The 25,528-nt window shown below is 34.5% G+C and overlaps 1 protein-coding gene across 1 annotated transcript in view; it reads right to left on the bottom strand.

Moving 5' to 3' along the window:
* Positions 1 to 25,528, bottom strand: part of TMPRSS15 (transmembrane serine protease 15) — a 142,201-nt gene that overhangs the window by 73,108 nt on the left and 43,565 nt on the right. The window contains exons 9-13 of the mRNA XM_032174265.2: positions 21,121 to 21,261; positions 20,300 to 20,449; positions 11,336 to 11,441; positions 10,886 to 11,036; positions 8,822 to 8,957 (exon numbers count right to left, since the gene is read on the bottom strand). Of these exons, the coding sequence (XP_032030156.1) occupies positions 8,822 to 8,957; positions 10,886 to 11,036; positions 11,336 to 11,441; positions 20,300 to 20,449; positions 21,121 to 21,261 (684 nt within the window). The remainder of the gene's footprint in view (positions 1 to 8,821; positions 8,958 to 10,885; positions 11,037 to 11,335; positions 11,442 to 20,299; positions 20,450 to 21,120; positions 21,262 to 25,528) is intronic.

The following is a 25,528-nucleotide window of genomic DNA, read 5'->3' as shown; positions in this document are numbered from 1 at the left end:
ACATGGATGGAGCTGGAGACCATTATCCTCAGCAAACTAACACAAGAACAGAAAATCAAATTCTGCATGTTCTCACTTATAAGTGAAAGCTCAACGATGAGAACACATGGACACACAGAGGGAAACAACACACACTGGGGCCTTACCGTGGGTGGAGAGTGGTAGGAGGGAGGGGAATCAGGAAAAATCACTTGTGAGTACTAGGCTTAATACCTGGGTGATAAAATAATCTGTACAACCAACCTCCGTGACACGAGTTTACCTGTGTAACAAACCTGCACTTGTTCCCCTGAACTTAAAAGTAAAAAAGAAAATTGGAAAAAAAAAATACGAACTTCTCAAAATTTCTTTAGTATTCTTATGGCCCTTGTGAATCTTCAAGAAAGCATGATAGTGCACAGCACTTCCCTAAAATTATTTGTACAAAGGAACTTTTTTTGTCAAATGGCTTTTATAAATAGGTTTCATAAACTAAGGTATAAAATCCCTACTGTAGAAAATGTTTACTTAAAATAAAACAAATTCAATATTTACCACTCTCTAACAAGAAAGGCTAGTAAATCATTTAATTCTGCAATTCTTGATTTTCCTTTTTTTCATTTTATTTGTTTATTTTTTGGTAGTCTTAAGGGGAAGCTTCACTATTCTGCACACTGATAGTAAGGAAAGGGAGACAAAGTGAAACTTCATTTGCTTAATAAATGCTTAATCAATGCCCTGATCTGGTAGCCAACATTGTGCAGAAGCCAGGTTGAGACGGGTAACTTATTAAGGCAAATTTATTAAAACAATAGAGCACAGATCTTCCAGCTCAGAGTCCGACACTTTAATTAGGTAGATTAACTTTATAAAATTCTTAACATACTTTGTTGTTTCATTTATTAGAAACAAATTCTAAAGTAATGTAAAAAATCATCAACTATTTTAAACATTCTAATTGTATCTAATTCTTGTTACCATTATTATGTTTTAAAACAAGACCAAAAGAAGAAAAGTAACCTCATTTGAAGAATGCAGAAAACTGGAATAAATATATTCTTTTCTATTATGAAAGGCATATAATACTGGGATTATTTACCCCCAATAAACTAGAAATCAGATTATGGGAGGGATAATTAAGTGTCTCTACATCTATGACAGTGTTGATAGCCATACTCTCTTCCTTAATCTCTCTTTCATATGTCATCTGCCTTATTTATGTAAATCACTTGAAATTCATGTGCATCTTCAAAGTTTATATGTAACACACTGCTTAGATTTGCCTTTCATGATGCATATGATGGGACAGAGAAGCCAATTACTCCCACTCAGTGTTGGGATCCTTGCCAGCCTGTCCTGTTCTGTAAAGAGACAGGGCATGGTCCTGTTCTACATGCCTTCCAGGGCCAGGTTTGTCTAGACCAAGATGAACTTATCAAAATAATAAAATGTTTTACCAAATCTTGCAAAGTGTTTCTATGCATGTTATTTCATATGGGGAGAGAACATAGTGTATAAGAGGAGGATTTGTTGGAGCTGCTGGATGAAAATTGGGGCTCTGAGTTAGTTGTCTTGGAGACAACTAGATATATATTAAGGATTTTTTGGATTGTTGTAAAATTAGAGATAATTTAAGAAATGTTCCTTTGCATTACCTGCCATACTTAGTACTGGTTTTCAAGGCAACCTTGTGGATTAGGTAATTACTATTATTATTTCAGTTTTAATGGAAAATCTGAGAATTATAGATATTCACTTGCTTGTTAATGCCATACACACCACCTAGTGTCAAAGTCAAGACCTCATCATGGTTAATCTCAAGCTCATCCCACAGTAATTTACTGTCTTCTATTGGGTTGATTAAACTTTGGATAATTTCCACCATCTGGTTCACACTGCCATAGGCAGGGTTTAAATTGAGTCTCTATAATTGGCACTTGATATGTATATAACACAAAAAGGAGGGCAGTGGATGAAAGCACTGACAAGTAAGGTCAAGGATGGGTAAACCTAGAAGGAAGACGAGATTGTACATGGGGTGCTGAGGAAGGCATGTGAACCAAAGAAAGGACAACAACGAAGAATAAGGGAAGTTCTCAACAGGAAATCATGATTAATTTACAAAGATTTCAGAAGAAGGGTCTACCACAATCCTATAACCTCTACATACACACGGCACATTTAATTTCAATAATTCTACATTGCTATGAAACACTTCTTTTAATCCTTAATGAGACCAGTGAAGGAGGGAATGTGTAACTAACTGCAGGGACAGATATTACACTCAGATACAAGACTGGGAAAAATTAACTTCCTATTTCACAAATTTAGCAGTGGCCAATACTGGGTTTTTAAAAAAATGTTTTTGTATTTTTGTTTTTTACCATTATTCTTATTTTATCCTTAAGTAACAGGAAAAATGTAAAACCTTATATTCCTGATACAGTAAATAGCTGATATTTGGAAAATGCATTGGATTTTGACATAATTGAACATTTAGTGTGCTGTACTTAAAGATGAGTAGGTAGGATGTTAACGAGCACATAACAAGAACTCAAACGTTGTCAAGTGTAATAGTTAAGCCTGTCAAGGCAGGCAGTCTACTTAGGATTTCTCCACTAAACACAAGTCTTGGAAAATGCATCCCTTTAAAATACTTAAGTACTTTTTGAAATGCATTTAAATTATAATTTATTATCAAATAACTGACCAATAAGACATCTCTGATCCCTGGCATGATAAAATAGAACAGTTACTCTCTGCATATAAATGACCGCAAAGAATTGGCCGGGCGCGGTGGCTCACACTTGTAATCCCAGCACTTTGGGAGGCCGAGGCGGGCGGATCACGAGGTCAGGAGATCGAGACCACGGTGAAACCCCGTCTCCACCAAAAATACAAAAAAAAAAAAAAAAATTAGCCGGGTGTGGTGGTGGGCGCCTGTAGTCCCAGCTACTCTGACAGGCTGAGGCAGGAGAATGACGTGAACCTGGGAGGCGGAGCTTGCAGTGAGCTGAGATTGCGCCACTGCACTCCAGCCTGGGCGACAGAGCGAGACTCCGTCTCAAAAAAAAAAAAAAAAAAAAAGAATTAGTAAAAACACTTTAAGTCATTCTAAATATGATGACACAATTTATTTTAATGGTGATGTTGTTCTAGCAGAGATGTGGCATGTGCTTCTAATAGAGAAACAAAAGATTCATGAAATGTAATTCCAGATACCACAGTCATGCTGTGCCATTAGGTAAAACATCCTCAGCCAGGGAATGAGAGTAAAATAGCCTGTCTGGTATAGGGAATTACATTCATTTATAGTGTTAAATTCCTTCATGTTTTTTTTTTTTTTTTTTTTTTTTTTTTTTTCTGGGAGCTCTTCTCTCAAACACTTGTGTTCTGATTAATTTCTTAATATGCCAACAGGGATTTTCACTGCATATACTATGTAAATAACATGCAGTATTTGGCAAAGTGGTTGCCAAGGATAGATATTTTCCTTGATGCATGTCATTTTTACTCCATGCTTAAGCTTCTGATGTCCACGAAATGTGTGTGATTGCAGAGGTGTTTACTGAGGGGTGGAAAGGAGAAGAGCCTAGCTTTCATCTACAATAAGAGGGTTTTAATTAAAGATATTTATGGCAAAACAAGAAATGAGAATATGGGAAAAATAGGTTTTTGATTGATACTTTATGTGATAGAATTAATAGATGTAGCATGAGAAATAATACCTCCTATTGATTGATATTTGAATATATAAATAGTGGCTAATTTTCAAAATTGGCTATTGTTTTTCATCATTATTGTAATAGATACACAAATCTTTTGGTATTACAAATAGCATTTTAAACGTTTAGGTTGTAATTTAAAGTAAAATGTTCCATAAAATTTTGTGTTCATTTTATCAAAATTTATATTTTCATTAACAAGTTATAGTGATCATTCCTGATATAAATATTTTTATTAAATGTGTAACAATAAAGTTCATATTTTTATTCTCTGTACTCTAAATTTGGTTATTAATAAAAATCCAGACAATGAGAGCTCAAAAACGTAGGCTATTAGTTTGTTTTGTTTTGTCTTGTTTTGAGATTGAGTCTTACTCTCTTGCCCAGATTGGAGAGCTGTGGCTATTCACAAGCATGATCGTAGTGCACCCGAGCCTTGAACTCCTGGCTTCAAAGCATTATCCTGCCTCAGGCTTCTGAGTAGCTTGGACACAGGTATGTGCCACTGTGCCTGGCTCAGGCTATTAGTTTTAGAGGTAAAATAATTACAACAAAATAAAACAGCCCAAAACACACTGATACAAGTAAGCAAGCAGTTCTGCTGAATATGGCCATCAATTTCAAGAGAGGTAGAGAGGTAGACAGGTACTGACTGATTCATATCTACATGAAGAACTAAAGTAAGATTATTTAGCTCTAAGTATTAGGTCACATCTACAAAACTTTCCAAATTAACTTTTTTTTTTTTTCTTTTCCCCAGAGAGACAGGGTTTCACCAAGTTGGCGAGGCTGGTCTTGAATTCCTGGCCTCAAGTGACCTGCCCCCCTCAGCCTCCCAAAGTGCTGGGATTACAGGTGTGAGGTACTGCACCCGGCCATGCCAAATTACCTTTAATTTACATTTGGAAGTAGAAAATGGTTTTAAAAATGGCGAAATAAAGAAAAACTGTGGAAATAAAAACTGTGGAAATAAAGAGTGAATATTGAAATATCTAATACTATAGCTAGGTGTTTTGTTTTCATTTTTGTTTTTAATTAGTTTTAAAAGCCCCAGAAATAAGCCAGGGAACTGAAATGTGGATTTTGTTTTGTATACACCTATTTCTATTCAGTAGGTATCTTGTCATGAATCATCAAATTTGTTTTAAATTGGCATGATCATCACGTAATGGAATGTTTACTCTCTTAAAGTGTACTCAGTGCAATCCCCACATTTAAATTCATTTGTACCAACGTCACAGAGCAACAATTGTAGAACTGATGCAGCAGAAAGTTATTAAAGTCATGAAATGGAATAATCTCTGTGGTTATGAAAGCCGAACTTACATTTCCTCAAACTAGGCACAATGTGGGTTGCTAGGAAAGAGGGAGGAAACTGAGCTTTATTACTCAGTCACTGATCTGGGATTGTTTTCTTCTTTAAGTGCTCTATACGAAGCCAAAGAAAGGCTATTAGCCAGTCAGCCATGGTTTCCTTTTATTACTGCTTAAACAAGTCATTGATCTGGAACCAAAAAAGCTCTGCTCAAATAAGAATTTCACTGAACCAATTGCAAATGGCATTAGAATGAAATTGTTCAGAATACTTTTGATGGTAATTAACGTTTTCTGCTGTGAAAAATATCGTCTTGAAGTGAACCATTTGGAAACTGGAACAAATAGACTCCGGGCAGATTCTAAAGTTTATATTTTCAAATCAGATGGGTTATTCTTTCATTATAATTTCCTTATTGTTAAAATAGACAGGGACACCAAGCTTGACATAAAGGTGTTATCTTTTTCTCTTTCTGATTGGAATATAAATATGAAGACTATAAGGGTCGTATAGATACATTTTTTAACTTAAGAAACCATATTTAAAATTTTGTTTCTATGTATGATATGATGTAAAAAAGTTACTTCAAATTTTCTATTTTAGGTAGTGATGAGATGTTGCTACATTTTAAATATCAGGTCAAAGAAACTGTTACTTCCTCCTAGAAAATTTTTCTTCTTTATTATTTATGAATAAATAGGGGAACAAACTAGCAGAAAGAATTATCAAGAAAATCTATCATGTTAGGTGATTGAAATATCAAAATAGCAAAATGTTGATGATATTTGGTATCTGTAGGAATAATTAATATTTATCAAGCAAGCCATGATTTTAATGATGCTGAATGTTGTTCTTGCAAAAAGACTGTTCCATATAATAAATAGGTAGGGTGTGGGCCACCTACACAAAATGAAGCGAGACAATTATTTTCAACAATGCCACAAATCCCAAATTACTGCATTTATGTGGGTATTTTTTCCTACATCCATCCCTACCATCATTTCCAAACTTTAGTTTTGGTACCAAAATTTTGTTTAACAAAAGTTTCATGTCACCAAAATAAGAGTATCTCCAAAATAGAGAGAGACAGAGACAGACAGAGACAGACAGAGAGAGGGAGATAAAGAGAGAGAGAGGCTTAGTCCATCTCTAATAGTATTTACTGATCACCAATTATTGTGATGTTAGGAATCAATCATACACTGGTAAAGCAAAGGTAAATTTGACCTAGTTTGCTGTGAAGGAACTCACTTCTTGTCACAATTTTATGACCAATATTATTCCATGAGAACGTATGGTACTTTCCTGCTTTTGCATCAGTTTTACGAGTATCATTCCGTCTTTTATCTGCACGCTTCCTTAAAGCCTTCTTCTGCTCACATTTTTTTTTCTCCAAAGTCCTCCATCACTTACTTCTCTCATGTATTACTTTTAAGGGCACATAATTATACATTGCTTTACATATTTATTTATATATTTTTTCATGTATTAATGGTTATTGCTACATCTTACATTTCATCTGCAGTGTTTAGCAGATGGCAGATATTTATACAATTTGAATGAATGATTAAATATTGAGTAATTTATATATATCTCATAAAAGCATCTAAACATGTTAATACACAAGATAGTAAAAGTAAACTAATCTTTTGGTGGAATGTAAGTGCTCATTCAATACGGTGGCATGGGATAAATATGACAATATAACTACTGTCTTCAACCTAATGGTACCTCATTTGTTACATGTTCTCAAATACCCATAATTAATCTTTAGAGCCTTTTCATTGTTAAAGCCATTCATCTGAAAAGTCTGCTTTTTTTCCTTGAAGATTGGAAGCAGAAAAATATATAGTTTTGGAAGCAAACCAAATTTGGACAGGCTCTCCAAACTGATTTGCTGATATAAATTTGGTAAAAGTATTAAGTGCGCTTGGAAGGAAATGAGAAATGGAAAAAGTACTGTGTTTGTGGGATCAGATCCATGCAGAACAAAACACACATGAGGTTTAACCCAAGGAAAGCCGTAGAGCTAAGTCAGCTTCCAAACACCACAATCCGAAGAAAAAAGCATTGTTTTTTTTGCATATAAACAACACTGTAGTGAAAAAATCCCTGTAGAAAGTCAGTGGCTGTTTGTAATTATTTATTATCATAGGCATTTTTCTTTTTCTTTATTTTTCTGTCAAACCCCTGATCTGAAAGTATTATGAAGTGATTGTCTTCTTTGACATGGATAATGTGAATGGTAATGGGTTTTGTTCTGAAATATCATACTTCCAATTTGACTTAAGAGCACAAGTAGACACAGGCTCGATTTGGTTCTTTTGAGTTAAAAGATCCTATAGGACATTGTGAATCTTGGTCACTTCTAAGCAGTAACACATGAGTGGCTCCATGAAAGGAACATATTCCAAAGCCTTACAAACGTATTGTGATAGTTAATATTGAATGCCAACTTGATTGGATTGAAGGATGCAAAGTATTGTTCCTGGGTGTGTCTATGAGCGTGTTGCCAAAGAAGATTAACATCTGAGTCAGTGGACTGGGAAAGGCAGACCCACTCTTAGTCTGGGTGGGCACCATCTAATCAGCTGCCAGCACAGCTAGAATAAAAGCAGGCAGAAGAACCTGGAAGGATTAGACTGGCTGAATTTTCCAGCCTTCATCTTTCCCCCATGCTGGATGCTTCCTGCCCTCAAACATCGGACTCCAAGTTCCTCAGCTTTCAGGCTCTTGGACCTACACCAGTGGTTGCCAGAGGCTCTCAGGCCTTTGGCCACAGACTGAAGGCTGCACAATCAGCTTCCCTACTTTTAACGTTTGGGGACTTGGACTGGCTTTTTTGCTCCTCAGCTTGCAGATAGCCGATTATGAAATTTCACCTTGGGATCATGTGAGTCAATACTCCTTAAAAACTCCATTTCATATATACATCTATCCTATGAGTTCTGTCCCTCTAGAGAACGCTGACTAATACAGGCACTATTTAGGACAAAAAGATTTTAGGTGATCTAGGTCTATATGTTCAAAGTCCAGGCTTGATTAGTCATTGTTATTAAATTATTTTAAAATAGACACAGGAGGTTTCAGACTTAACTAAACTCTTAAAATTACTCCTTAAGAAGGCCACAAAAACCTCAAGGCTCCCTCCCCAAAGACTACGGACCATGCCACATGGCCAGTACAACATTTGTTTGTATTCCAGTGAAAACAAAATGGAAACCAGCTCCCTTTATTACTTTCAAATATAAAAAGATACTAAAATGATCATTACTATGCTCGATAACAAAGAGTGATTTTCGTTGTAGATTTATGTGTAACATGTAATATTTTGCTAGCCTCCATTTGGCTTATATTTTAAAGTCCTTGATTTTCAGGAAAAATAAATAACCGTAGGTTGAGATAATGAAAATAAACCAAAGGAAGATCTACCTGAAAATAATTATTGTTTTTTGTTTTGTTTTGTTTTTCTAGAGACAGAGTCCTACTCTGTCACCTAGGCTGGAGTGCAGTGACATGATCACAGCGCACAACAGCCTCAATCTCTCGGGCTCAAGAGGCCCTCCTGCCTCAGCCTCTCTGGTAGCTGGGACTACAGGCATGCACCACTATGCCCAGCTAATTTTTGTTTGTTTTGTTTTGTAGAAACAGAGTCTCACTATAATCTTCAGGCTTGTCTCAAACTCCCGGGTTCAAGCAATCCTCCTGCTTCAGCCTCCCAAAGTGCTAGAATTTTAGCTGTGAGCCTCCTCACCTGACATTAATGATTTAATAAGACAAAATACACATGAAGGTTACTTACTAGGAAGTTCTGGTGGAGGAGTTGGCACCAAAGTTGGTTCTGGATAAAGACTCCCATTGCAAATCCCGTATGTTAGGCTAATGTCATCCAATGCAATATCACTCAGGATCTTCTTTTTAAAGGCATTAAAAGCAACCTGCAATTCAGAGAGGCATATGAATCGATTTGATTCCATTCTAATCTTCTCTGACTTGATTCTTCTTATGAGCCCAAGAGATTCAATATTGTCTAGAGATTCAATATTGTCACCTTGAACTACATGGTGACCATTACTAAATAGTGAAATCTTGACAGATCATGCTTTTTAAATTCTTCTGCTGAACCCAACTCCCTTATTATGTGTTCACACTGGCTAAATTTCCAATGATGTCTTCCTTCTGAATTAGTCAATATTGTTACAGTTTCTATCTCTCTGTCTGTGTCTCTCTTATGATATTGTCATACTCCATTGTACTCTGTCATGCATATATATCATCTGGCAGGAGAAAGCAATTTTCTCCCAAATTTCTTCTTTCAGCAATATTAAACATTCAGGTAGTTTTCTGCCTTCTTAGAGCATACAAATCCTGAAGAGAAAACACGCTGGAGGTGAAAGGGACGAGAGAGAGTATGAGTATAAAATGATCATTCATAGTTCACCCAGGGTGTTGATGTGGGATACTGTGCAAGGGTGGTGCCTGGAGGACACAGAACCAGACTCGGAAGAAAGGTCCAGTGGCCAGAGGTAACATATTAGGTTCTCAGGAACAGTGGGTATTTTAGCTGTACTGTCCTTGATCCTGTGCTGTGTAGAAGAGGAAAGACATAAGTTGAATGTCTGCTCTATGCTGTTTGCTATTCTAGGCACATGGTATACATTGATCTCATTTAATTTTCAACACTCATTCATTCACTCATTTGTTTATTCACTCCACCTACTTCATGCCAGACATTACTCCAGTAAGTATTATTTTCTTCCTTACACATATGACCTAATTAAATTTCAAGGAGACTATGGTGACTTGCTCATGATTTCACAACAAAATGGCAAAACCAAAGTGCACATGTCTGTAGAACTTGACAATCTGGCACCACCTCATGAGCTGTGAGAAACTGGATCCAATTATCTTACTTTAGAAAAGATGCTCAGTGAGTGTAACCGCATTTGGCCACTGCAATACTGACTTCCCCTTCTGCTGTCTCTTTTCTCCCTGGCCTTTCCTTACCCTTCTTTGAATGATCAGAAAACAAAATTAGAGAGGAAATGTCCCATGAAAGGATCAAATAAGAAGAAAAGAAGGAAAAAGGAAGAGAAGGAAAGAAAGAAAGATGGGAGGAAAACAGTTGAGAGTCATTAATTATTGCCTACCTTACACCAAGTCATGGGGAAAATCTGAAGCTTTTGATGATGGCAGTGTCTGTCCAAATATACATCTTCTGAAAGTGATACTCTTGTGTTTGAAATTACCCATTTAAAACATTATTAATTTGGTCAAACTAATAGCCTCTATTATGCCATATTTTAATTGCAAAGACCCTCAGGAAGAGAACACATTAAAGTGTTATTTGAAAAATTAATTCACCTTAATGTGAAATAAATGATCAGAGACTTCCCAATGATACAGCTCATATAATTTGTTTCTAAAGGAAATACGTGGAGATTAAATCAGAGTGGGGCAGGGTAGGTGGATGCCGATGGGCATAGGCGTAGAAAAGGGCAGGGTTGACCTAGGCGGTATTTGTGAAAAGCTGAAAATTGTAGGTAGGCAGAGGACTTAGAGATAAATGGTTGGCCTATGCTAGAATGTTGCTGAAGGAAGATGAAATATTCTAAAAGGCTTCGATGTATTTTATGGACCATTATAACTGTATTTTCATTAGTACATTGTTCCTCAATGATGGCTTTTAATAGGCTCTTGAATAAATGAAAATAAAATACTCGAAGATAAAATGTGAGGTAGATTGGGCAAGTAGAAAAGTGACTTATCTTCAGACAATAAATTAATTTTTTCACTGTATCATTCTAAATATAATTGTACCACCACAAAAAGAATACAAATATAAATAATAAAGTGTTTTGCAAACCTTAAATTTAACTGTTTCATTTAGGGTTACTTGTCCATAATTCCAATTGTCTCCATAATTTCCTTCCTTTTGGAAAACTGTCTTCTCCATATTTTGGTCATTGCTGATATTAATGCTTAATTTATGGACATTTTCACCATACATATGATACCTAGTTTGGAAAGAAGCAAAAATGTTTGCATTCCTACAACATTAGAATGAGTCCCTTTCAGAGCTTTTCTAAATTTTTTACTTTCTTTGTAATAACCTTTTTTTTCCTTCTGGGTTTTGGAGTTGCTGGGGATGGGGAGAGGTGTCTGTCAATGTTTTGTTGCTTATCAATTGGGAAAAGTAATAGTATATGCATTAAAACTTTAGCCAACATCTTAGTGAAATATGAGCCTGGTGGCCTGAGCAAGGCAATGTTACCCATTAAAAAAGACAGCGTTTAAACAGGTGTCTACAACATACCAGAAACTAAGGCAAGCTGGCTCCAAAGTGGGGTCCAAAGGGAGGCTTAAAAGTCCCACTCGTTCTTGTCTCCCTCCTGGTCCAGTTGGGGTAGAAATGTAAAATCCTGTAAAAATATCAAAAAAAATTTATTTCACTTAAATATTGCATTTTCATTGTGTGACATGTAGACTTTGTAAGCAGGAAAGAAAAACTTTAAGAAGAAAGGTTAAGGAAACATATTTTAATATAGTGGACAGGACACTAGACTCAAGCTCAGAAAGCAGTATTTTCGCCATAACAGATTGTTATTGACAAAAATAGCTTAACACTGGGCCTCCCACTTTATTAAACAAGAGCCTCGAAGCGGAGTACCACCAAGGATATATAAAATTCTGACTTATTATGAGTCACTAAATTATCCAGTCCAATTCCTGACTTAATTCTAGTTTACTAGATATTTTGATTAATTCACATGAGGATATTTAGAGATGCTGGTGGACTAACTCAGAATATACACATATATTTAAATACAAATTTGAAGGCAAATTTAAAAGTTTCTAAGACTTTCAGTTTTATATTTCACTGAACACTTCATTTCTCTAAATAAGAACTTGCCTTATTTTAAAACAGTCCTATCTTTCTTTATTCCTATGAACGATAACTAATCAGATCACCGAGAAGCAGGAAGCATGTAATCCGTATAAAAGCTTTCAAAATAGCACAAGCCACTGCATAAAGTGCTTTTTGGTCTGAAATTCATTATTCCAACCAACGATTTCAGTCATTTGAAGTTTGCGAAGGGTTGTTGGGATAACATCTTGAACATTTTCTTAGGGGAATTTACTTCATTCTTAGTTTCCTGCTCACATATTATGACAGGAAGCAAGAATCATGTAACAAAATATTATATAAAGAAAATGTGATGTTGGATTAATCTAATTTGATTGGAATGAAATTTTTTATGAGATGATAAAATTTAGTGTTTACTTGAAATCAAGCATCTTCTCTCTTGTGCTTTCCAAGAGAAAAATACAGGCAATGTTGCATATAAACTTTAAACTCATTCATTTATGAGATGCAAAGTAAGAACACGGCATAAAGAAAAGAAGCTAGTAGAACTGCCTGTAGATATATCAATGCATATTTAGACTAGTGAGGCAAAAATTATTCAGAATAAATGAGTGTTTTATCAAGGTGAAATTATGGTCAAGTGGCTTAATAAATGTAATATGTACACATTCATTTGCTTTATATGGCAAACTTAATAATGTGTTTAACATTTTATATTATTAACACGTTACTCCTATTTTATATAATGCTGTAATATTTCGTGAGTACATATCTTAGCTATTTTGTTAGTGTTCTAATTATATGACTGAATGGAGAAGAGTGGCCTAGATACAGAAGAGAGGTCCCAGAACCCACTCTCTAAATGCACAACTCCAAATCCTTTTGAATTTACCTTACTTTTGATTACTTAGAACACAATTGGGGAAGAAATAATTAAAATACCACTGAATGGCTGGGCGCGGTGGCTCACTCCTGTAATCCCAGCACTTTGGGAGGCCGAGGAGGGCAGATCACGAGGTCAGGAGATCGAGACCATCCTGGCTAACACGGTGAAACCCCGTCTCTACTAAAAATACAAAAAATTAGCTGGGCGTGGTGGTGGGCGCCTGTAGTCCCAACTACTCGGGAGGCTGAGGCAGGATAATGACGTGAACCCGGGAGGTGGAGCTTGCAGTGAGCCGAGATCGCACCACTGCACTCCAGCCTGGGCAACAGATCGAGACTCCATCTCAAAAAAAAAAAAAAAAAAAAAAAAGAAAAGAAAAAAATTCCACTGAATATCATGAATAGATACTCAAATGGTTAGCCTATTCAGAAAAATTTCTAATTAGCTGCAATTATATAAACACACATCATGCTCCTATTTATGTTTGACCATGTTCACAGTCAACAGTTATAATTAATTTGAAATATTTTGTATCTGTTTTTCGCTTATTAAGCTGTGATATATTTGGAGTTTTCAGTATGATCAAAATATGACGTTATGAGTTCTTTTGTCAGTGATCAGGTAAAACATAATTGATTATGTAGACTATAGTACATTATAAATCTTGCCTAGAGTAATTATCATAGAGAATGGCATATTATTGAATATAGTAAAATAATATGTAACATTAAATTGCCATTTTTGTGATATCAGCTACATTCTTTAGTTAACAAATTAGAAGATAAATAAAATCCTTCATAAAATGCTAAAATTTAAGGGTAGAGATCTGTAGTTTACATAAAACTGTACTTAGTCTAACCACTAATTGTTCTTAAATTTCATCTATAACATTTTGCCCTAAGGGATCACTTGATCTCTGGTTAACAGATGCCAGATGCAGAAATTATTTTATTCCAAGGCATCCCATTCCGCATGATTAGAAAATTATTTTCTTTTTAAAAAATAAGCTTATATGCACCTATTATATCTAATTTTGCCTTGTGGGACTATCTACAATATATTTGTTAGCTCTACAAAAGTTTCAAGGCCGCTATTACATCTCTCCTAAGTCTTCTCAAGATCATCCATCACTTTTTTTTTCCTTAAATAATTTTATTAAGGCACAGTTTCAGTTTGCTTCTTTAATTTGAGAAGCTGTCAATTAGTTGTACATTCAGTTGCTTCCACTTAAAGTATGGAAACTCACATTCACACAACATGTCTGTTGGGCTATCTCACCAGGGAGCAGAGTAGAAACATCCCAACGCATGGAACTATTACTGAAGACAGACCATCATTGTCACTATTTCCAAGTGCATCTCACTTCTAGCTCTCTGACTCTTCTTGGGAATCATCTCTTACACCATTGCTCAATAATACTTTCTTATGCACAATCAAATTAGCCCCTTACTCAAGATCTTTTATTATGTCTTTATTTCTTATTAAACCAAATACAAATACAGTCTGATATTTGAGGACCCTGTGTTATGACCTCAATGTCATTTTCCAGCCATTGCACCTATACTTCATCTGTTTCCATAGAGCACTTCTGCAAAATTAGATAATTTTAATATTTCCAAACACCTAGAAATTTTTTGACACTTTGTGTCTTCTTTTTTTCTCTTTTATGTCCTTCCACTTCCCCTTCCAATTGTACCTTGTCAAAATCCTATCAATTTTTTGAGGTCATTTAAATCAAACTGTCATCTCCTTCAGAAAGCCTCCAATTAAAAGTGACCACTTTTTCTTTTGAATTCTCAGTGGCACTTTGTACTTCTCTGATGTCATTCGGTATATTCTGTTGTGTATTTTTTTTTTCTTGAGATGAAGTTTCACTCCGTCATTCAGGCTGCAGTGCAGTAGCCAATCTTGGCTCATTGCAACCTCTGCCTCCGGTGGTTCAAGTGAATCTCCTGCCTCAGCCTCCAGAGTAGCTGGGACTACAGGCTCACGCCACCATGGCCAGCTAATTTTTGTATTTTTAATAGAGATGGAGTTTCACCATGTTGGCCAGGCTGCTTTCAAACTCTGCTGCCTTGGATGTGTTGGGATTACAGGCATCAGCCACTGCACCCAGCCTGTTGTATATTTTATTTGTTTATATGTGACTTTTAAAACTTGCTAGAACTTTTGGGAACAAGAAAGACACTTTGTTCATTTTTTTTATGTCTTGATATGAAGTAGCTGTCTGTTGTTTAATATATTTTTGTTACAGATTTGCTTTGCTTTTAAATTTATTAAATTTCTACACAAAAGGAATAATTAAAGAGATTTTTTCATAACCACATGGGAATTTATATGGTCAAAAATAATTTCTTTTAAAACCCTTTGACTTCCTTGAAATGTCTTCTAGAGCTCTTAGAATCAATCTCAGTCAACTTAAAACCCAGGATATTGGCCAGCCATGGTGGCTCACATCTGTAATCCCAGCAATTTGGGAGTCCAAGGCAGGAAGATCACTTAATTTAAAATAAGAGGTCACCTTATACTAATAATAATGACAGCTGTGGTGGTTTTTACAAAAAAGAGAAGGGGGAGTTTGACAACACAATGAGGCCCCATCTCTATAAAAAATTAAAAAAAAATTGCTGGGTGTGGTAGCATGCACCTGTGATCCCAGCTACTCAGGAGGCTGAGCTGGGAGTATCTCTTGAGCCCAGGAGTTTGAGGCTGCAGTGAGTTATGATTATGCCACCGTACTCCAGTCTGGGAGACAGAGTGATCCTGTCTCTAAACAAATAAATAAGCCCCAGAAAATTGAATACATTTTGTTTACTTAAGCATATAATGATCTCTTTTTTGAACTATTAGGTTTTTCTTAAAACTTCTTCCCATCACTTTTTTCCTGCTTATCTCTTCGTGAATTGAACCTAACCTCTCTCCACCCAACATCCTAATTAAAAAGCAAAACTTCTGAGCATGTGCTGATCTGATATAGAGATAGCAGAAACTGGAGAGAGAGTAGAAACTGGAGAGATAGTAGAACTTCCTGAGATCCTGGAAATCCCTGTGGAGAAGGAAATAGGCTGATACAAATTGTTTCATGATTTGTAAGTACATATGTAAAATTAGCTGAACCTAGTAGATAAATATTATTAAAAGCTTAAACTGATGCATGGCCTAAATTCAGTCAGATTTTATCAATTTTAGAAAGTAATATTATTTTCTAAAATTCAACATCACAGGAAAGATAAGAAAATAAAAATATTACTTTTAAAACACTAAAGTTACATGTATTTTAGAAAAAGTTTATATGCTAAGTTAAATGAAGATATCTAAAAGAACTAATATAATTTTGAAAATTGAGCAGAGTAACTATTTTCCTCCCCAGTATATGACTTAGAACAGTACCACAGCCAATGTATGTTTCTTGAATACTTTTGCAGTATGAAAAGAAAGTGGTTATAATACCTAACATTTATATAGCACTTCCTATGTGTCAGGCATTTTTCAGAGTTTTTTTCTAAACATAGCAATCAATTTAATGTTTATTACATGCCTTTAATGGCAGGTCCTATTGTCCTCAACCTCGCTTTCCAGATAAGGGAATTGGGGCAGAAATAGAAGATAGGAAACTTGCCTAAATGGCAGGGCTAAGATTTAAACCTGGCTAAGACTCCAGGGTCTATATTTTAATGGTTTTTGCTACTAAACCATACTACCTCCCACGGTATTACAAACAACTGCGATTTCATTGGGAAAGGAAAGGAAAGAAACATTTTATTTGAGCTATGTAGTCCTCTGCGACCCCTACATTTCTGAAGTTTCCACATATTATGAACCTTGTTTTTCCTGAGCCTTCTGAACGAATGGGCTACTTCCGAGCACCTCAAGATGCTGTCCTGCCTCAACACCACCTTCTCCACCAATTCCTTTTGCTTCTAAGAGGTACAGAGAAACCCTGACTGCTGACAATACAGAGATTTAGAAGCCATTGCTTCACCAAGAGAGAGTTCTTCAGAAGGACTAGAAAAGTTAAGAGCCTTAGGTGTTCTTACCTAAAGCAGTATTAATTCAAAGTTTATCTGTTTCATTTAGTCTTTTATGTCACTTAACGTAAAGGCAAGGAACAAAACAACAACACAAACAACAAACCTGCCTGGATAAGAGGAACATGGAGAAATATTTAATTCTCTTTCATTTCAGAGATAGGATGTTCTGACACATAAAAAAGCAGACTAGAAGAAAAACGCCCTTTGGAGAGGAGTGACTGGCTGATTATGAAATCACAGGTATGGGAGTTGGAGAGGACCTATTAAACCCTATCACCTGTCCTCATTATATGACTTGTCTAATTTTAAATAACTCCTGCTACTACGCTTTCTCCTGAGACTTCATTTCAGACCCGACTATTTAAAACCTCCACTTGACATTCAACCCATTTCACTTTGGTCAGTTTCATCTTATTTCCTTAGTTATTTAATCTGTTGGCAAGCCGAAACCATTTTCCCCCGTAATGTACTTAAACTTTTCAAATATCAGTGGAGTTATTTTATCTCTTATTAGGATGACAAAAAAGCAGAAAAATGATAATTTGAACATCAGAGATTTCAACCACATAAAAGGTATCTGTCATAGTCAATAGATATAAATGCTTTTTGCACTTTAATTACTCTTGTCCAAATGTGGTAGAAACTTTTTTTTTATTACAGTAAAGAGAAAAAAAAGATCAGATTATTTGACTGTTTTAGGCCAGACCCCTTCAGAGAGTTGGGGTGATTATCACGTAGGGGCTAGTTTTCAGCTATGCAATTAGTGATTTTTCCATGGAGAATCAGGCTCTGGGAAATAACTTATTCAAAGAAGATTGATTATGTATGAGAGTATTCATGTCATCATTTTCAACACTAAACGTTTTTTGTCTTATGGGGGTGGCCATTTACATAGAGAACATTTTTTATGTGAAGGTCCACACTGGTGATTCATTTAGCTGGATCCTGTTGGCTTCAGTTAAAAAATATATTCAGAACCTGGCCTTTTCTCACCACATCTGCTCTCACTGATCTGAGTCTCATGACCTCTTCTCTAGTTAGGCAATGGCCTTCCACCAGTCTCTTTTCAACACTCTTGCCCTCGCACAAACTGTCTTTCAACAGATCAGTCATGTTCCCTCTGCCTGAAATAATCTGTGTGGCTAGTTCTTTCAATTCCTTACAGTTTTGATTCAAATGTCACTTTTTCAGTGAAACTTACTGATCATCCTCTTTTAATTTGTAACAGCATCTTAGCCCCACCCTCCCCATCCTCTTACAAAGCTTCACATTTTCCCAAAGTACCTATTCACATTTAACACACCAAGAAACAATTATTTTATATATATATATATGTATATATATATATATATATTTCCTATTTTCTGTTTTTTCTTGCTAGAGTTTGTGTTTCATGAGAGCAGAAAATTTGGTTTATTTTGTTCACAGATATATTCTGAATGACTTGAATAAGGCCTGGAACTCAATAAATGCTTCTTAAATAAAAGAACGAAATAATACATTTGAAGGGGCTTTTACTGATGACTCTGAAATACATTAAAAGTAGTCACTTTTTACTAAAATCTATTTTTATTAAGTTGAAATAGTGTGATGAACCATATTTTGATATTCTAGGGATATCATTCTCTAAAGAAGTAGGATTAGTCAGATATATTTCTATCTTGAAAAAACTTAACTCTTTAAAGGCCTTTAACTAAATGTCACTCACAATTGATATTAAATCAACCACTTAATTTTCAGGTCTTAAAATCAGGAATATTGATCTTTGTAATTGGTCATTAATACCAAATTGCAATGCCAATGTGCTTAGAATTTTTGTTAACTTTAGAAACTATTTTATTCAGTCAATAACTTACTCAGAAATTACTTGAGTCAAAGTTATATTTATTTACATATTCAAAATTAATTTTGCATGTTAATTAGATTCATGCACTGAGAATACCTGATATGGTTTGGCTCTGTGTCCCCACCCAAATCTCATCTCCAATTGTAATCTACATAATCCCCATGTGTTGAGGGTGGGACCTGATGGGAGTGATGGGATCACGGGGGCAATTTTTCCAATGCTGTTCTCATAATAGTGAGTTCCCACAAGATCTGGTGGTTTTATATGTGTTTGACATTTCTTCCTACACACACTCACTGTCGCTTGCCTGCAGCCATGTAAGACGTGTCTGCTTGGCCTTCTGCCATGATTGTAAGTTTCCTGAGACCTCCCCAGCCATGCAGAACTGTGAGTCAATGAAACCTCTTTCCTTTATAAATTACCCAGTCTCGGGTATTTCTTTATGGCAGTGTGAAAATGGACTAATACATGCCCTATTAATTCAAAGTTAAGAGACTAGGTTTTTGTCCCTGAAAAGAATACTGTGGTAAAAAGAAACAAATAAGTGAGTAAATATAATGCTATATAATAGGAAAAATGGAAGAGGTGCTTAGAATATTTAAGGGAAAAAACATTTCAACTTGGAGATTTTGGACAGACTTTGTGGAGGTTACTGTATATGACCTGTATCCTTAATGCCTAGAACCACAGCCAGTTAGAGGTGGCTTTTAATGTTTATTTGTTTGAATGGGATAGTATTCTCATCAGTAACCTATCAGCAAGTCATATTATAGGATGAATTTTGACTAAGAAAATTATATAAATTCACAACTTTTCACTTTTTTTTGTATTTTTCCTTATACATTCCTTCTAAGATTTGTAACTCTCACTTCAATGATTATATTTGGTATTATGAATATGTGTTCCAAGACTTTCATGATTGATCTTCCCACTACAAGTTCCTTAGCTTCTAATATTTCACCATGATTTCTGGTTTCTCAGCAAAATATTATTGTCTCTAATATTTCCACCTGGCATCAATTCTAATATCTCATTCAGATGAAAAATGTACTTAGAAATCACAACCCTGCCCTATTAGCATGCTTTAGAATCAGACTTCCATAAGGCTTCCCAGAAGAAGCAAATCTATCTTTGTTTCAAGATTATGCAATCTTGTATGTTGAAAATGCTAAGGAATTCTTTAAAGGAACATCAGAGATAACAAACAAATTCAGCAGGACTGCTGTTGGGTCTAAGATCAATATACAAAAATCCATTTTATTTCTGTGCACTAGCAATGTACCATCAGAAAACGAAATTAAGACAACATAGACCAAACTTCAGAAAAGCTAATTGCCTCACTCAAGTCTACTTAGTTAATAATAAGTGGCAAGTCTAGGATGACAACCTAGTCTTGTCTCTAATGGCCTCTGTGTACTTTTCAACATTTTGCAAATATATAGCGTAAACCAATATATTTCTTGAAACACACTCACTTTTACTTGCCTGTTTGATTACCATTTTTCATTTAATTAATTGAATTTTTAAAAAAATCCAAAAAGATTTTTGCATTTAATACTGCTCACTTTACACTGCAGTACAACACAAATCTCTTTCCTTTTGACTTATGAATTAAAATCCTTTTGACTTCTGAATTAAATGAATTATACCTGAAGCATTGCCAAAAGTGTGGTCAAAATTGGGTCCAGTAAAAGGAGGAAAGGTGCTTCCCTGAATCCTTTCCCATTCATTATCATCATTTAGATCCTGGACCCAGAAACAAAAGCCATCCTCAAAGTTACAATTAATTTTCTCATAATCTGTGAATGAAAAAAATAAAGAATAAAAAAATTTAGTCCACAATGTGAGTAATTATATTAGATTGTATTGAAAATAATCTAACCTTATACAGCTTATACTTCAGTGGTATGTACAAAATCATTATTTTTTTATTGATCTTAACTCTGTTGCATTCTATTAAGTTTTTTTAAAACAGCTTTTTGTTGCCAACTGTGTTAAATTAATACATTTCCTATACTCCGTCAGGGTATTCGCAAATATAAGTTTCTCTTTTTTTTAAGTTTTACATCTTGTCTCCATTGGTTCACCCACATAAACTTTGTTCCATATTTTTCTCTCTCTTGTTACTAAATTTAATACCTTGATCCAAATTAAGTTTATGTAGAATTTTCTCTGAATTAGTTTTATGCTAGTATTTTGTGACTTGCAATGATTGCAGCAAATAAAATTTTAATTTGATTTTATAGTGATTTATAAGCTTTCTCAAATTGATTATTTGATTCCTTTGAAAAATATAAACCATTGTCCAATTTCTCATTTCTTTTCAAGTTCTAAGAAGAGAAAGATGCACATACAAGATACTCATTATAAAATTTACATCATGAAAATTTTAGATTCTGCTACCTTTAAAATTCCATTATAACATTAAAGCATCTAAAAATTAAAAAGCCAAAAAATAAATAATACTTACTATTAAGCTCACTGCTGTTAAATGCAGTATATGTTGCATTAAAGCCAACATAATCACTTTCATCAGATTCTATAAGAAAGGTGGCAGTAACTTGGTTGGAAAAAATTCTTATTGTGCCAGGATTAGTTTCCCAAATAGAAGCTACAAAATAAAATAAACAACTGTTATATGTATATATCTATCTGTTCATCTATCTATCTCTCCATCCATCAATCCATCTACTGAACTATCAGTTTATCAGTTGATCTATCCAAATATCTATCTGATACCACTTAGTTAACTAAAAGCATTAGTCTTACATTTGTTTTAATTAAAATATCTCCCCTCAAACATTAGAAAGCCTCAAATTATTATACATATTTGTGGTTTGATAAAAAAGGTATTTTTAATTTTTAATTGTTAGCTTTATGCACTATATATACATAGAAAAGATGCATTCATTTACTGGTAAAGTTCATCTAAGAAACACCAGTTAAGCAGTTTTGAAAATTAAAGTCAACTTAGCTTTATCAGGTATTTACTGTGTCACACTCACAGGGGCTTAATCTGGGTAAAATAACAGAAACAAAAGAGTATTCTTGGGCTCTTTATGCTTGTAACTATATGACCTCAAAATAATACCAGGTGACTTAAGATTGTTTCTACAGCATTTTAAATGGATTGTAACGTTTTTCTGTCTTGAGTACTTAGGGGATTTTTTTTTCATTTTTGATTGTCAAGAGTTCGTATAGTACATGGGTTATAAAAAGCTTTCATATGATGCTTTACAAAGTCATTGTTATATAAAATTTGCTTTTATGAAAATGTACTGCACATACATTTTCAAAGGCGGTGATCTTGCTTCTAGGGGAGTGAAAATTGGTTCTGAGGGAGAAAAACAGTTTTAATTTTTAAATGTGTAAAGCTCAGATATACCCACAGTCCATGAACAGATACACAGAATGTAGTGTGTATGAAATATTAGACTTTCATGAGGAGCTGTTAGAAAAAAACAAGGCCTGAAATGGTTTCTTAGTGGAGGTATAATGAAAAAAAGTGTTAACAAACAATGCATTAGCATTTTAGTTTGACAATCTGAACATGGCGTCAGATTCAGGCCTATAAAAAAATACCATACTTGCAGATAGGAGACAATGAACCACTGTTAAATAACAGTGAGTTATTTAACATTGAGTTCTGAAAAGAGATACTATTATGAACTATTAGATATCCTGTGATTATGTAGTAATTAGGAAACAATGTGATACATACAATGTAATTTCAATATAATCTAACAGAGAGGACATCATGAACAAGCATTGATTCACATCTTAATGTTTTTCACCAAAATGTGTGCCATGCATTCAATATTTTTCATGAAGAACTATTATTTAGACTGTTGCTATGGCAGCATGCATACCGGTGTAATTTTAATACCTCTCATATTGAAAACCTTTGGAGTTCATAAGTGTTAGTCACTTAAGGGATGTGAACATTCTAGAAGCTTTAAACCTATCTGCCTCTTTTTTGCTTTTTATTCCAGGGCAATGGAATTCTCTTGGACACCTGGCTGGCTTTGAATGTGGCTGGTGGTTCAACCACACCCTTAGTGTGTTGGATTTCATAGTATGTTGGATTCTCATGATATCTAATAGAATTGTGCTAGTCTAAAAAGTCCAGGAGCTTACCTTGAATTCCATTAACCTGCTTCAGAGATACATGAAAACCTTCTAAAATGGTGTAGAATATGTGTCTGTAGAGATTTTATGAAACTTTCATCAGATAGTCTTAAAGTCTTCTTGCCTAATAAGAGTCCCAGGACTACAGATCCAGTGAAAGCCATGTATTTTACAAATCCGGGGAGTAGTGGAGGGTAGTGGTTAAGAGCAGGGGCTCCAGCATCAGTATTTGATTGAGTCTTGGTTCCATGTCTTACCAGACTTCTCTGTGCCTTTCTTCTGTAATGTTACAACTTCTTCCCATAAAGATTTGTGATAAGGAGTGAAAGTAATTCTCATGTAAGACAGTGTCTGGTATATACTAAATGCTCAGTGAATTCTATCTTTTGCTTCTCTATCTCACCAACTAGGTTGTAAACCTTGTAAAGGATGAGATCATGACTTAATGCTTTCTGTGCCTCTGTCATTGTACCAAAGCATAGGAGATTTTTAATCAATATTTGAGGGCATATCTCATGATGTGAGTAAACGGAGTAATAGAATTTGCCTACATAAATGAGACAGGGTTTGTGTTGAAAGAAAAAGAAAACAATTACCTAATATCTTTTAAAGGATGACTTTTTTCCTATTATATCATAACTGATAAAATAAATTTTTAGACATTCCTTAAGAAAATCCAATGTCTTCTACTAAAAATCCAAAACTTTTATGGATGTTAATTTGCATAGACTGATCAAGCAGTCACTCTTAAATGGGAATTAACTCATCATTTGTCTACTAACAGCAAAGGCTCTGGTGAATAGGTTTTGTCAAAGAAGAAAGAAGTATGATACAGATGTGGGAATTTGGAAAGAGGGCAATGGACAGGGAAGACCAACTTTCTACAGAATATGATTCAACAGACCTAGGTCACACTACTTATATTACCCAATTTATAAGAGTGAAAATGTGGCAACTAGAGTACCATCTTTATTATAAAAGAATTTCTAATATATTCAACACATCTTAGTGAGTTTCCACTATGAATTTAGTCTGGGGCCATGTGCTGATGACATAGAAAAGAAGTAACGAGTTTCCTCTATTAGAAGAATTTATATTGGTGAGTTATTAAAAATAACCATAAAATTATTATATAAGGGAAAAATGCTATGGGGTTACTGAAGAAGGAATCTTTAATTTTGCCAGGCACTATAATTGGGGAATCTTTGAGAATTTCTGGAAGGGATGACTTAAGCAAACCTAGTGCTTGCTAAAATAAACTTTTCCACATAATGTATCCCTATCAACAGAAGTGAGTTAATGGGTACTTCTGAGTATACATAAAAGTGTCCTAATAAAAGCACAAAATGTATTGAAAATGCTTTGCTTTGAATAATATTTGCCTGTATTGTTTAATTCCATAATGCAGTGTGATTATTTTTGTCATAGGATATATTGACAATTCAGGAATATACACTATGTTTATTACATAGCTTTGGCTATAGCTATGCACACTTCTGTGTGCCTCAGGATAAACATGGCCTTAAACAATGTTAAGCTACAGTATTAGAAATATATTGTCAGCAGTCCTGTGGGAATGGAATACCAGCTAAGCACTTGAGATATAAAGAATGGCATAACAACTATGCACTCAGAAATACAATTCCTGGGCTAAGCATTTTGAAACCGTTTTCAGTGTGCTAACCTAAGCATTTTTGTTGTCTTTCTTTGAAGATGCATAAAAACATTTATAGATTTTTCTGAACACTAAATTAAGTAAGCTCACTCACCATCTTCTACCCCTTTCATATGAAGTATTAATAATTATTATAACCATTGAATTTAATATTATACCTTCATCATTGCAACATAAAGAAAACACTTTTGAAATAACTTTCCCAGCACTCTATTTTGATTTACTTCAATGTTCATAATTATTTGAAGACTGCACTATCACTTTATGCAATGTCTATATTTCTCTGACACTTTTTAGCAGTTAGAGAACTTTTGCATCACAACTGTAGATTAAAATGATGGAAAAAATGCCTTTAGGATTTGTTTATCCTGATTTGCCCCTAAACAGGTATATAACAACTATTTTATGATGATAATTCTTTATATTGTCTCTATATAATCCCACTTACCCTAAGTAAAAAATTTATATATTTCCAATATTGTACAAATAATAACAGTACTTGAGATTGTATATTTTGAATTGGAATTTAATGAAAGCAAACCTTGTAAGCACCTTTCACATAAAGAAATTGCTAAAACATTTAGGGAAAGATGAGCTTGTGACTTGAGAATGAAAGTATCTGCGTTATTACCATACGAATTAACTTTACACTTATGGGAAATACTGCTTGTTTCCATTGATTATACACTATAATACCATATGATAGAAATATATCCCAGTTGGTGTAAATTCAAATAAACAAACCTTGAGTCTTTACAATACACCAGACTTTGTGCTAGATGCCAATGGTAAGATACTATTAGTTTTCTTAGAAAAAGTTAGAATTTTTAATTTTAAAATTTAACCCCCAATACACTTTCTCACATTTTTAGGTTATAATTAAAATATTTAATTTTCAAAACTTTAAAATAAATTATTATTCTGAATACCTTAAAATTAAGCAACTACCTGTTATAATGTAACTACATATTCATAGATTTTTCTGCTTGGATATTCAGTTTCTTATTACATTTTTATGGCAATTAATTGTGCATTAGTCACATCACTATGGCTAAACATTTGAAAATTTATTCAC

This window comes from Hylobates moloch, unplaced genomic scaffold, assembly GCF_009828535.3.
Source record: "Hylobates moloch isolate HMO894 unplaced genomic scaffold, HMol_V3 SCAFFOLD_14, whole genome shotgun sequence".
Classification (NCBI taxonomy): Eukaryota; Metazoa; Chordata; class Mammalia; order Primates; family Hylobatidae; genus Hylobates; species Hylobates moloch.
Note: the sequence above shows the minus strand (reverse complement) of the source record. Positions and strands in the feature narration are given on the sequence as shown.